Here is a 14,760-nt window from a genome sequence, read left to right on the forward strand (position 1 = left end):
AGAATTGTTTGCACTGCCGTCCCACAGTTGTGCCAATAAAACCACCTTGAATCAAGGAGGGAGGTAGTGGTGGGCTGAGCGGGGATTAGTTAGAGAGTTGTTGGGAAAAGTGAGGAAGTCAAGTAAAGAGTGACAGGAAGGGGGGAGGTTTCCAGGGCTTTGGGATGGAAAAACGTGAATAAGGTTAAGTGATTGCCCCTCCACTGTTCCTTGGATTTATCAGGTTTCTTTCTCAATTTCTAGCTCCCAAGTTTTTATTAACACTAGAACAATTTAGGTTAAAGCTTTATCTGGTGCCCAACACATGGCCTTAGATCACAACTAGGTGGTGAAGCAGCCACAATTGCACCAGCCCACAGTCACCCACTGCTAGCTGGCTCTGTCCTTCAGGCTGTGCAGTGCACTGCCATAGCTTGGCCCCTCATCCCCACTGTCCCATGAGCTGGTGTCTTCTGTTTGGATGTGACCCTCCAGTGGCAGATAGCCTGGTTCCCTCCCACATTGCTTCCCAGCCTAGCAGGTTTCTCCTAGGGCTCACCACCCTCCCCTCCAGCACTGTTCATGAGCAGCCAAAATGGCCCCAAGCCCATGTGAGCAATTAGCATGGCTTTGGGCACCTGCCAAGCCCACCTTCCCTATGGGCACAGCTGAACATCTTCACTGCAGCTGATTAGCCCCCCACCACACCATCATAGTTCTGGCTACACCATCCTGGTGAGACACCTGGGAATTCTTAAAGGGGAAATTAGGGTTTTTGATTTTTATTGTTTGTTTTTTTTAAATAAAGAAAGTGGGGTGGGCGGGAATCTTTCCCATGTTAAGAATAGGAAATGTCACAGTTCAGGGAGTTAAGACCCTGTTTAGTGCTACTATGGATGGCTTGCAAATGCAAAATATAAATGAAGAGATAAGTCACTTAGCTGGGATTGATAAAATACCAAGTTTAATTATTATCAGTTTGGTAATTCATATTTTATCCCTAAGAAGTGGTTTGATAATGGTGCCAAATACGAAAACTTGATAGATGAGATACAAACCTTAGAAAGACTATTAATGAGATGCAAGCTTTAGAAAGACTGGCTACTGATAAAATACAAGCCTTAAAAAGACTTGGTAATGAAAATAATTAAACTTTGACTGATAAAATACATGCCTTAGAAAGAAGTACTTATGAAAATAAGAAAAATATTCAGACACAGACATAGGAATTTAGAGCAGAACTTACCACACTATTATATTAAAAAATTGGAAGAGGAGCAGCCCACAAGTATTAGAATACCAACTTTAGTTTATCCAGTTACCATAAAAGAATGACCACCAGATGATAGACAACGCCAAGATTATGCAGAAGCTCACTGGAATCCTGTAGAAGTTTTAGATTTGAAGAGATTTAAAGAAGCAGTCGTGTTATATGGTATGCATTCATCTATGTGAAGCAGATGTTAAATTCATGGGTACCTTGAACAAAATTGTCCCATAAGACTGGGAAGATTTAGCTACAGCAATATTGGAAGATGGCCCTCATTTACAATGGTAATAGAACAACAAGATAGAGCTAGAAGGACGGAAATTTCCCAAGACCAGTTCCTCGGAGAAGGCTATTACACTGATTTGCAAAGACAGTCTAGATTTGATGATCACACCTTGGTGCTATGTCATACAGCAATTTTGAATGCTTGGGACAGGGTTGAAAAATCAGGAAAGAGGACTCAGTCATTTACTAAAATTATACAAGACACAAAAGAAGCCATCATTGATTTTTTACAAAGATTGACTTCAGCTGTAAATAGAATGATAATCAGATCCAGAAGTTAGACAAAAATTAATTGAATCTTTGGCATTTGAAAATGCTAATTCAGAATGCAAAAAACTAATTAGGCCTTTAAAGGCAAGATCGGCACCAACAGATGGATTAGAAATAGGTTGACACTGGATCTAATGCTTATGATGCTACTTTGATAGGAGAAGTAATATATGGAAATTTTAAGAGAGATTAGCAACAAATATCCCAAAAGCAAGAGACATCAATTTATAAAGAGAACTAATTGGATTCTTCCTTACATTGTACATGGAACAGCAATTTCTGGAGCCCCTACATTCTATACTGATGCAAATAAATCAGGAAAAGCAGGTTATAAGTCAGGAAAAATAAGTAAAATGACTCAAAGCCCTTATGATTCAGTTCACAAATCAAAATTATATGCTATTCTTAGTGTATTATGAGATTTTCCAGAACCTCTTAATATAGTTATTGACTCTCAATATGCAGAAAGAGTTGTTTTCACATGTTGAAACTTATTCCTTATGATTCAGAATTAACTTTGTTATTTATTCAATTACAAGAAAAAAATCAGGAATAGAAATCATCCCTTATATATATCCCACATCCAATCCCATACAGGCCAACAGGCCCTCTTGCATAAGGTAATGATGAAATTGATCAGCTATTGCTAGGAAATGTGCTAGAAGCCTCAGAATTTCATAAGAAATGCCATGTTAACAGTAAAGGTTTGAAGAAAGATTTCTCTATTACTTGGCAATGAGCCAAGGAAATTATAAAGAACTGTCCTACTTGTTCTTTGTATAACCAAACTACACTACCTGCAGGAAGTAACCCAAAGGGTAATCAAAGAAATGCAATTTGGCAAATGGATGTGTTTTGTTTTGCAGAGTTTAGAAAATTAAAGTATGTGTACCACACTACAGATACTTACTCAGGATTTCAATGGGCATCTGCTTTGAGTTCTGAAAAGGCTGATTCTGTAATTACACATTTATCAGAAGCTATGGGATCATGGGAATACCTGTACAAATTAAGACTGACAATGTTCCAGCATATGTCTCTAGTAAAATGAAACAGCTTTTTGCATATTACAATTTAAGGCATATTACAGGTATACCACACAATTCTAAAGACAAGCAGTGATACAAAGATCTAATCGCACTATAAGACATACGCTTAATAAATAAAAAGGGGTAATAAAGACCCCCAGAGATAGCTAGCACAATGTTTTGTTAACTTTAAATTAATGCCAATGAGAAAAGAACGACAGCTGGGGAGAGACATTGGATAATGGAAAAAACTCAATTAAATCAGCCCGTATACTTTAAAGATGTTTTGACCACGGAATGGAAACCAGGAGATGTGTTACATTGGGGAAAGAGGTTTTGCTTTTGTTTCCACAGGAAAAGAAAAGGTATGGATACCATTAAGAGTGATAAAGATTAGATTCGAACAGGAGAAAACTCTTGATTAGGAAAGGCAATAGTTCATCAACTGCATGGCCATTCCATCTAAATTAACTTATAAGATTGACAGATGTCTTTCATTTGATCAGATATAACCTGCCAAATAAATGGGAAACCCCCCAATGTTAGGGTTGGGGCAGGGTTTTCTTTTGTCTTTCCAGGAGAATAAAAACATCTAACTAAAGAATCTGAAGACCACTGAAAAAATAAGATATCTGAAGAAGAAGGACAAATCATCCCGAGAAAATGTCCCAAGAAAGGAGTAAATATGGTATAACACATTTCCAACAGGAAAAAATTTCATAAATCATTCAAAATGTTTGTTTCTACTGTTCTCTACAGACATATAAGGCAAATGTCTTTTTGTAGCCCCAACTCAATTAAAATTTAAAGCTGGCTTTGGAGTTTGAGCATCACTCTTTCCTCTAAACCCAGGCATACTTGATAGAGGAAAATTCAAGGTCTCTGTCTTATGTCAGAAGAGCTACATGGTATGAGACAGAAAAAAACCAAAATCAAGAGACTATCCTATTGCCACTAATCTCATAACCCTTTGGTCTCGACACTTTAAAACTTTTCTTAAAGCCAGGCGGTGGTGGCGCACGCCTTTAATCCCAGCACTCGGGAGGCAGAGGCAGGCGGATCTCTGTGAGTTCGAGGCCAGCCTGGACTACCAAGTGAGTCCCAGGAAAGGCACAAAGCTACACAGAGAAACCCTGTCTCGAAAAACCAAAAAAAAAAAAAAAACAAAAAAACAAAAAAAAAAAAAAAAAACTTTTCTTAAGGTACAACTTATTATCTCAAAATATATATGATACACACACATATAAACACACATATATATTTCAACCTTTTGCTGTAATATAGAGTACTAACTAATTCTGGAAATAGGCTTCATCTAGCTTCTTATATGTGATTTTGAGCTTGCGTACGAACTAGGAACTAAGTTTGTATATCCTGCATGTATTTAATAGATTGTGGTCCTTTAACCTCTCCAAGATCTGCTGTATATGACATTTAAAATGTTTACATTTTCTACAGTGAACTGTGACCATTCCTAACATCGATCTTTGAAGTCTCCAAAAGGATGATGGGGCCCTATAACAACGATTCCACCTGGATTGTGGTAATGCCACTAAGCTGACAAACACCACCCAAAGATCAGCTTTGAACTAAAAGCTGCTCAGGACAATTTGAAGGCAGTTAGCTAAGATGGTCCAGCCTTGTAGACTACTCCAGCCAGAACATCAGATAAGTCTTGCACTTCCCCATCACACTGAGACTGGACAACAGCTAGCTCTCCAGGGACTTGATCTTTATCTCAATTTTTTTCTGGGTCCCCTAAAGATGCCATTGCACTCACAGCAGAAAGTAAATTTAAGAACATGATGTCCATATTCCCAAGAAGTAGGGTGGGTGGTTTTTGGTCCTTTGATGGATGTTTCTCATCATTTAGGGGGGTTGGTTACAAGTTGTTACTGGTCATGGTCAGGGAGGAAACTAAAAGGAAATTAGATTCAGGGATCTCATTCTGAAAAAAAAGGGGAAGATATAGAAATCATAGGATAAAAGGGTAGATTATTGAATCTATTTTCAAACTAAAAAAGCGAACTACTAGTCTCAAATATTTTACATTGGTATAGATTTTTATATACTGATACAAATTTAAGGTTAATTTTGTTATACTGTATATATGTTTCTACTCTTCTTTAAGATATTTTGTATGCTGATAAAAATTTAAGGTTATTTTTGTTATATTATATCTTTCTATTTCTTGTTTAAGGTATTGTACCTATGCAGCTCATTTAAAAATATAATGTAAAGTTATATTCCTTGAAAGCTATTTAGGAAAATGAAGAAATACAGGTTAGCAGTTAGTCATCTATAGATTAAACTTATGGTCATGTTAGGTATGTTTTCAAGGTCAAACACAGACATTTTAATTAGATAGATGGTCTTCAAACATTTCAGAGACCCACAGAATATAGACTTTAAACATGTTTTAATAATGTACGTATGGCTTTTCACCACAAACACATCTGCTCCATGTATTCACAATGATCACAGTTCAAAGCAACAGAAAAGAGACATGAACAGCTTAAACTGCTAGTGGTGGGAAATAACTTATTTTAGTTAAGAGAGACTGGGTATTGAAGTAGATAGAGACGATGATAGGCCAGGAATAATCACGTGAGAGAAAATAGAGCAGTATCAGAGAGGAGGGACCAGTAAGTAAGATGACAGAGGAAAGAAGCCGGAACAAATACAGACAACTTAGTGTGACATTGTGTATAGTGTAAAGACAGCACCGAAAACGTGGATTTGGCAGAACAGTGGAGTGCTATACATGGGGTGATAACTGTTCATTGTAATTGAAACAGTACTACCCCTGGATTTCAAGAGACATAAGAAACATATTTGTTTTTAACAAAAGTTCACAGAGTATACAAAGAACAATTGGAATGTATTAGCAGATAGAGATTTCAATCTCAGGAACCTACATGATTTCCTCAAGAAGGAAAATGACATACAGCTTTGCTGAAAGTGACAATTTTCTAAAAATTGGTGTCTGATGTGGCAAAATATTAATTATCAAATCAATGGTAAGGCTATGGAAATTATATTATTCTACTTTTATATACATTTGGAAATGCTTACAGTGATTTCCTTAATAAAAAACAATACATTGTGTGTGTATGCATGTGTGCCTAAGCACATGTGTGAAAAGTGAGGAGACAATTTTGTGAAACTGGTTCTCCTTCCACATTTACATGCGTTCAGGAACTGAATTCAGATCATCAGGCTTCACAAAGTCCCTTTACGGGGGAGGCCACTTTGTGGTCCTAGAATAAGAACTTTTTAAGATGTCTAAGATTTGAGGTGGTAATAAGACAGGAGAAGCAATAGCCTCTTCCCAGCTGACCGGAACTTTGCAGATGAATTTAAATATTGTAGGGAACAATTCAAAAATATACATGTTATAACACTCTAAAATTAGGTGCAAAAGAAGAAAAAACAATTTGGTTTGAGGTAGGATTTGTGCTATGCTTGACAAAATTGGTTCTAGAAGGGAGAAATCAGCTGGCAGTATAGTCAGGCTAAGTCTAACAGGGTAATGCAGAAAGATACAAGAACAAATGAGCTGAGGCATTTCAACCAAGTAGAGGCCAAAGCACAATGGTGTGGACTTACTTCATCTCCAGAACTTCCTCTAAGTGCTTCCTTCTTTCTGCCCGGAGATTGGTGAGATGTGTCTCCTTCTCTGCCAGGGACTGCTGTGTGGAGGACAGCTTAGCTTTCATGGACTCCAGTTCCTGCTTCACCTTCTCCATGGCCATCAACAGCTCTTCCACCTACGACACATAAAGAAGAAAAGCAGAACACCATGGTCAAAAACAGAGAGTGCGGCTAGGCCATGGGCAACTCCTGGGCTGATAAAATGGAAGACACACATGATCTTTTTGAAATTTCAAAACTGTTTCTGATTATGTATATATCAAGAATAAATGTGGGTGGAGATTTATCTCTGGGGTAAAGGGCTTACCCAAGACTGTCAGTTCGGGCCCCAACAAACAACAACAATAACAACAATAATTCATCCCACATTTTGTAGCTGAAGTTTCTCTGGTCCTGCCCAGCTCCACAGACCCTGCAGACGCTTATAAAATAATCACTCAGAAGCTTGTATTAATTACAACTTCTCGGCCATTAGCTCAGGCCTGCCACTGACTAGCTCTCACATTTAAACTCAGTCCACTTCTGTTAATCTATATGTTGCCATATGTTCTGTGCCTTTACCTGTGTGCCATTACATGCTGCTCCCTGGAGGGCAGGCTGGTGTCTGCTGACTCAGCCTTCCCCTTCCCAGAATTCTCCTTTTCTGTTTATTCCACTTATACTTCCTGCCTGGCTACTGGCCAATCAGCATTTTATTTATCAACCAATCAGAGCAACACATTCACAGGATACAGAGTGATATCCACAGCACCTCCCCTTTTCTTTTTTTTTCAAAAAGGAAGGTTTTAACTTTATCTTCTTGGCAAAAATAGTCATTTGGGCAAAAAACTTCTTGCCTGGACTACTTGACAAAATGTTGTATTGACTGGACATGCAGGACCCATAGGAAGATGACCACTGAACTTTACAAGGCAAAATGGTCCTTCGGGTTCCTGCTTTGCAGAAGAAACTGTCAGACATTCTACAGGATACAGAGAAAAGTGACTGAGAGACTAGCCCTATAGGCTGAAGATGGATGCCCCAACATTACAGAGGAACTCTGGATGACTGTCCAGGCAGTCAGCTGTCTCTGTCATTTCCAGAGTTTTGGAAGTTGCTTACAATGCTCTTCCTGCTTACTTAGGTAATATTGTATCCTTCTGAGGTCTTTGATGTAGTTGAAGACTAGATAGTTATAATTTTCCTTGGTTATGATAAAAGATAAATTAGATATAAAACTTTAGACTCATAAATATAGGATAGATAGAATATTTTCTTTAATTTTGCCAAATACAAATAGACTAGAAATTATAACTGTAATTCTTGCTTGATTACTGTTTTGTTATATGTAATTTTACTATGTTAAAGTTAAGGCCGGGCGGTGGTGGCGCACGCCTTTAATCTCAGCACTCGGGAGGCAGAGCCAGGCGGATCTCTGTGAGTTCGAGGCCAGCCTGGGCTACCAAGTGAGTTCCAGGAAAGGCGCAAAGCTACACAGAGAAACCCTGTCTCGAAAAACCAAAAAAATAAAAAAATAAAAAAAAAAAAAGTTAAACCCTTCCTTTTTGATTAGACAGAAAGGGGAGGTGCTGTGGGATGATCTGTATGCTGTGAATGTATTGCTCTGATTGGTTGATAAATAAAATGCTGATTGGCCAGTAGCCAGGCAGGAAGTAAAGGCGGGATAAACAGACAAGGACAATTCTGAGAAGTGGAAGGCTGAGTCAGCAGACACTAGCCTGCCATCCAGAGAGCAGCATGTAATGGCACACAGGTAAAGTCACAGAAAATGTGGCAACATATAGATTAACAGAAATGGGTTAGTTTAAATATAAGAGCTAGTCAGGGATAGGCCTGAGCTAATGGCCAAACGGTTTTAATTAATATAGCCACTGTGTGTTTACTTGGGTCTGAGTGGCTGTAGACTATGTGTGACACAGGAAAACTTTCAGTTACAATACTCTAACGTAATAAGAAATATTTAAGAGTGGGGAGGAATGGAGAGAGAATAGGCCCAGCAAGGTGGTTCGGCTGGTAAAGTACTTGTTATATAACCCTAATGATGCCCAGGTGGCCTGAGTTCAATCCCCTCAATCTATATAAAGGTCAAAGGAGAGACCTAACTCTACAAAGTTGTCTGTCTTCTGACCTCCACAGGTGGCATGTGTGCATTCCCTGAATCACACATACACTACCCCACCACAAATAAAAAAGTAAAAAGTGAAGCGCAAAATAATAACAATTACTTACAGAAAGATCTTATGAAATAAAGGACAACTTGAGTAAAAGAGGCAGTACACAGAGTAGTTTTTATACATACATCTGAATTAAGTTCTATTGTTTACACCATTAAAGAGTTTTTTGTTTTGTTTTGTTTTGTTTTTTAAAGCCAGGTGGTGGTGGTGCACACCTTTAATCCCAGTGCTCAGGAGGCAGAGCCAGGTGGATCTCTGTGAGTTTGCAGCCAGCCTGGTCTACAGAGTGAGTCCCAGAATCGGCACCAAAACTACACAGAGAAACCCTGTCTTGAAAAACAAACAAACAAACAAATAAATGAGAGAGTTCTTTTTTTGTAAATCAAAAAATATATGATCAGATAAAAGAGGCACAATGCTTTAAAAAGATCTGGGCAAGGAGAAGCCTTGATAGAAATAGATCTGAAACAAACAAAAGACATGTGCAAGGCAACAAAAATACAGAATGCTAAAATACAGAGAAAGGAAGAAACACAGAGAGGAAGGTCTGTACCTCATAAGCCATTTTCACTCATTCTGGTTATTCAAATTTGAATTACTTCAATAAAAACTTTACTGAGGAAAGCATACTATCACCAAACAGTGATCTCACAAGTAAGCACAGAGCACCAAAGTTTATATTATATTACTATCTCTTATCATGCTGATGACTAATCTTTTCAAAAGTAGAAGAGGATAGAGAGAGGCAGGCATTCTATCATTCATTCATTCCTACACAAACCAATTTTTTGTGCTAAAACTGAGAGCTGTTTGGGGACAGGCCTATGGTAAGCACACCAGAGTTGTTCACAGGTTCCTTCAGGTGAGTGCCTGGTACCTAACCACATCTTCTGCTCAACAGCAATTAAAGCATGTTTGCATTTGGATCCCTGCATTACTTTTATATCTTCCCAAGGGCTCAAAATGATCCTTGCCCTAATGGTTGGATCTCCTTGGGCACATATTCACATCTGCAAATTGTACATGAATATATATTACCCTCAGCTTTCTGGGAACCACTGATAAGAGTTACTGCCATTCTATCCATTTAGGTTATGTAAATCTTTCTAAAATTGAGTAAATATGTTATGTGGAGACTCTTACACTAACCACAAAATCAATGGTGAATGAATGTGCACCATGTACAGGTATTCTAACACAGGAAGAGCAAGATGTATTTGTTCTATTAGCATTTGTTGCCTTGCCTAAACAGATTTCCAAAGTCTCCCTGGCATCCTGTATTGCACCATTCCATATCAGTTTCTTCTATACCCTAGAAAGAGTTTATACATGCTTTTTTTGTATGTATGTAAACAGTCAAGTCCTCCTTTCCCTACACAAAAGGAAGCTACATATATCCTTTTGCAGCTAAACAATTTTTGGTCTGCCTTTTATAGAAGTGCAAAATACAGGAAGATACACAATAAATGTAGAGCTTGAAAAATCTATTCAAAGTCAATGCATCTTGTTAGCACGCAGATTAATAAACAGAACACTGTCAGCAACTCAGAAAATTCCTCTATATCCCTTTCCAGATAAAAAGTAGACTAGCCTTCTGTTTTTCCAAACTTGATTATTTTGCCTGCTTAACTTTGCAAATAGAATCATATAGCATATAATTATCTGGCTTTTTCTAAGATCCATCTATACCGATGGTATGATTATAGTGCCATAATTTTCCTAACTGCATATTTTACTTTGTGAAAACATAAAGACATATTCTATGATGCTTTGATAGGGAATACTTAAATTGAGGAGACCTTACTAAACATAGCTTTTTGTTTGTTTTTGTTTAGTTTTGTTTTTTCCAGAGAGGGTTTCTCTGCTGTAGCCTTGGTTGTCCAGAAAATTACTCTGTAAACCAGGCTAGCCCAAACATGGGAGATCCGTCTGCCTCTGCCTCCCAAGTGCTGGAAACCATTAACCAACAATAAATGTGTTCTTATTTCTTATATGTTTGGAGTGTTTTGTGCCCTGCATAAGAGTCTGTCTACATCAAAGTCATAAGATTATTCTAGTTTTACAAACTCTTGATTATACATGTTTAGATTTATAAATCACATACACTGATTTCTGTATACACTTCAACGGTCAAAATTAACTTTATGACTATATGTATCTAATTTACTTAATGCCATCAACAGCACAAAAATTAAGGTCATGGTTTAAAAATATTCCCATCTAATTTTAGACAAGATAAGAAATTAAGTTAAGAATAACTACATAAGGTAGGGAAAAAATAGTCCTTCACTGCATACAATTACCTTCAAATTTCAGAAATGAGAAATGTGAAATGTTTTGTTTGATATAAAGACCAGACTCTATGTGTATTTTCCAGAATAACAGCAAAACAGACATCTATCCCTTCTCCATGGTTCTGCTTTTTGTAGTATCAGTTACCTGTAGTCTGAAATTATCTACTGGAAAATTCCAGAAATAAACAATTGAAACTTTTTAATCATGCACTAGTCTAAGTAGTGTGATGAAATCTCACAACCCTCCTCTCTCCAGCTGGCTGTGAATTACTAATTATTTGTGTCTACTGTCTGCCTTCAGGTCACTCAGCAGCAGCCTCCGGGATCAAGCCACTGACTTGCTCTTACAGTGCTTATGTTCAAGTAATGTTTATTTTTACTTAATAATGGCTCTAAAGTGCAAAGAGATGCTGACAAAGAAAAGATGTAAAGTGTTCTCTTTCAAGGAAAAGTATAGCAAGAAAGGCTGAGAAAGAGGCCATATCCACATAATTTCTAATACAGTATGTAGTTCTAATGATTTTATTACTGTTATGTTCTTACTGTGCCTAACAAATAAATTAAACTTTACTGTATGCATCCAGTATGGTTTGCAGTTCAGACATCCTTAGAGACAAGTTTAGAATGTATCCCCCACATGTAGAAAACTAACATACCTACCACTAAACAGCTTAAGTGCAGTTATTTCACTGTATCCCCATAAGTTTTTAAAAAACAAAAATCAGCATTCTTTTTTTTTTTTAATTTTTCTGAGCTGAGGACCGAACCCAGGGCCTTGTGCTTGCTAGGCAAGTGCTCTACCACTGAGCTAAATCCCCAGCCCCAGTATTCTTAATTTGTATTATTTCTTTCCTGCCTGCCCCTTTTTTGGAGACAGTTTGATGTCAGCCTGAAATATCACTATGTAACTAAGGCTGGGCTTAAACTCCTCATCTTCCTGCGCGTGTGCATGTACACACAAACACACACACACACACACACAAACACACACACACACACACACACACACACACACACACACACACACACACACACGTACGTCAACCTGTGGGACTTGGTTCTCTCCTTCTACCTTATAGGTTTCAGGGACTAAACTTAGTTTGTCAGGCTTGCCAGCAATCTCTTTTACCTGCTAGGTCGTCTTGCCAGCCCACCTACATTGCTTTTTAAACTCCATGCATGTATTTCAACGTATATCACTGCCTATTTTTATCAGTTTATAAATTTGATAACTGGAACCTTCTGGCTTTGTTTCATCCATCATGCTCTTTTTTTTTTTCTTCCCCAAAAGGGGAATTGTGAGTTTATATTCTAGACTCAAGAACAAAATAGCTATGCATTACATCACATGCACTAAAAGCGATGACAGCCAAGAAGTGTGTCAACTGTAGTTTACTACTAAAGCGACAGGCTCCATGGGGCACGAGGGTGGGGGTGGGGAGGTGGGACACAAGAATAACTGATTCCAGGTTTGGGGTGAGAAATGTACAAATGATCTTTGGTGCTAGAAAGCAAGGAAAATAAGAACTGCAGGAAAATAACATTACCACCTAAAACCAAGAGAAGCTTAGGAGGGAATAGAAGAGGACAGAGGAGACTAAATTACAGAGAAAAGAGAACTTAACTAGAAAACCAAACATGAAGATTGAGACTCCTCAAAACTGGACTTTATCTAAAGAATGCAAGGTTGGCTTAACATATAACTATCAAACAACGTCATACACCATGTTAACAAAATGCAGTACAAAATACATAATCATCTCAATAGATTTTTGAAAAGTATGACAATTTCTAACAGTTTCAGGATAAAAACAACTTAAAATCTAAGACTAGGCCGGGCGTGGCGCATGCCTTTAATCCCAGCACTCAGGAGGCAGAGCCAGGCGGATCTCTCTGAGTTCGAGGCCAGCCTGGTCTACAAAGCAAGTTCCAGGAAAGGCGCAAAGCTACACAGAGAAACCCTGCCTTGAAAAAACCAAAAATAAAATAAAATAAAATAAATAAAATAAAAATCTAAGACTAGAACTTGTTCAATTGACAAAAGCAAATGAAAGATGATGAAAGACTGAATGTGTTCCCCTCTAAGACTGGAATGCTTGCTTTCATCCTTTGACTCCACACTGGAATGGAGGTGACTGACAGAAAGAGCAGAGTAAACTACAGGCAATAAATGGCTGCTGAGAGAGAGTCAGCCTTCTCCAAGGATGGGTCCCCTGATAGGTATCTGATCCCAAGCAGTAAGTCCTAAAAAATATGTACATAGGAGCAACACTAAAAGAACTCATCAGGTTTTATTTCTAAATTTATATGTATGCCTGCATGTATAAAAGAGTAATAATGAATAAGAGGTTATAAATTTATGGGAAGAGCTGGAAGGAGGGGGGAAGGGAAATGGTGTAAATACAGTACTTATGTATGAAATTCTCAAAAAGGAAATTAATTAAAACATTAAAAGTTACCCACATGAAGACAAGTAAGATGGCTCAGCAAGTAAGGGTGCTTGCACACAAGCTGATAACCTTGGTTGGATCCCATACACAAGGGGAAGGAGAGAAAAGACTCCATAGACCTCCACACATGCAGCCACACATCCCCCAACCTGAACACACAAACACACGTTTAAATAGTTATCCACATGGGAAAGGAGAACACGAAAATATCTCTAGTTAAAGAAGACATAGTTATAGAAAGGAAAACCTAAGGAATTCATGAAAAAAAATCAGTTATAACCAATGAATACAGTGATGCTACTGGACTCAAGATTAACACACAACCAATTATATGTTCATATAGATAATGAAAATTAAATGATTTAATTTAAAACAGCATAAAAGAGAGTGAAATGTACAGATACACATTTCACAAAGGAAACATACAATGTATTACAAAAGCTATAAATAGCTTGAAAGAAATTGACGATGATTTAAATGAGGAGACATTCAACTTCATGAAACAAAAGACCTAATACTGTTCAGATGACAAAACTGTAAACTGACTTACAACTTCTATAAAATATTTATGGAAACATTACATGTTTTTACTTTTTTGCAGAAATTGGTAAGCTGATCCTCAAATTCATACAAAAATAAAAGAGTCAGAATATGCAAAATCATCTTGAAAAAAGACAAAAACTGTCAGATGATTCACAGTTCTTGACTTCAAGGTGCACTAAGAGGATTCATGGTTGGTACTGACAGAATGATGAACAAGTCAATCCAGGAAAGGAAACAAGAGACCAAAGATAAATGCTTTTATGGTCAACTGATTTGTTGTTTTATTTGTTTTGTTTTAACATGAGTACTACTAAGGCGAGTCACAGAAGAAAGAAAATTCTTTGGACTAGTACTTGGACAAAATTCCTAGTCCTCTACATCTGCAATTTCCCATGCCATGAACCTTGACAAGATGACATCCCATGTCCTGCACAATCTGCAATACTTTCTTGATTTATTTGGTAGTTTTTTTACAGTGTCACATAATGTGTTCCTCCCAACTTCAAGTCTCCTATAAATGGTAAAACCTGAAGGTTTTCATAGATTGGGGTTTGACTTTTTGTTCATTCTTGACAGCATGCCATCACAAGAATATCATGCAATACCGATCATATCATAAGCAGATACATATAGCTCATTATTGCAATATAGTTTCTCAATTATCTTTTGGAACTTCCTCCATTATCTTCTTAAAAAATATAATTTATTTTTGAGGGGAGCATATGCCACAGGGCATGTGTGGACTTCGGAGGACAGTCTGGGAAGCCAGTTCTCTCCTTACACCATGAGTCAGGGAGCAAACTCAGGCCATCA

General features: G+C 37.6%; 1 protein-coding gene across 12 annotated transcripts in view; it reads right to left on the reverse strand.

Annotated features, from left to right (window-relative positions):
* Window positions 1-14,760, reverse strand: part of Erc1 (ELKS/RAB6-interacting/CAST family member 1) — a 338,915-nt gene that overhangs the window by 154,346 nt on the left and 169,809 nt on the right. For all 12 annotated transcript variants that reach the window (XM_052719645.1, XM_052719640.1, XM_052719643.1 and 9 more), the window contains one exon: window positions 6,442-6,602. In XM_052719645.1, coding sequence (XP_052575605.1) covers window positions 6,442-6,602 — 161 coding nt within the window. The remainder of the gene's footprint in view (window positions 1-6,441; window positions 6,603-14,760) is intronic.

Source organism: Peromyscus californicus, unplaced genomic scaffold (genome assembly GCF_007827085.1).
Source record: "Peromyscus californicus insignis strain IS unplaced genomic scaffold, ASM782708v3 Scaffold_6__1_contigs__length_162567912, whole genome shotgun sequence".
In the NCBI taxonomy this organism is placed as follows: Eukaryota; Metazoa; Chordata; class Mammalia; order Rodentia; family Cricetidae; genus Peromyscus; species Peromyscus californicus.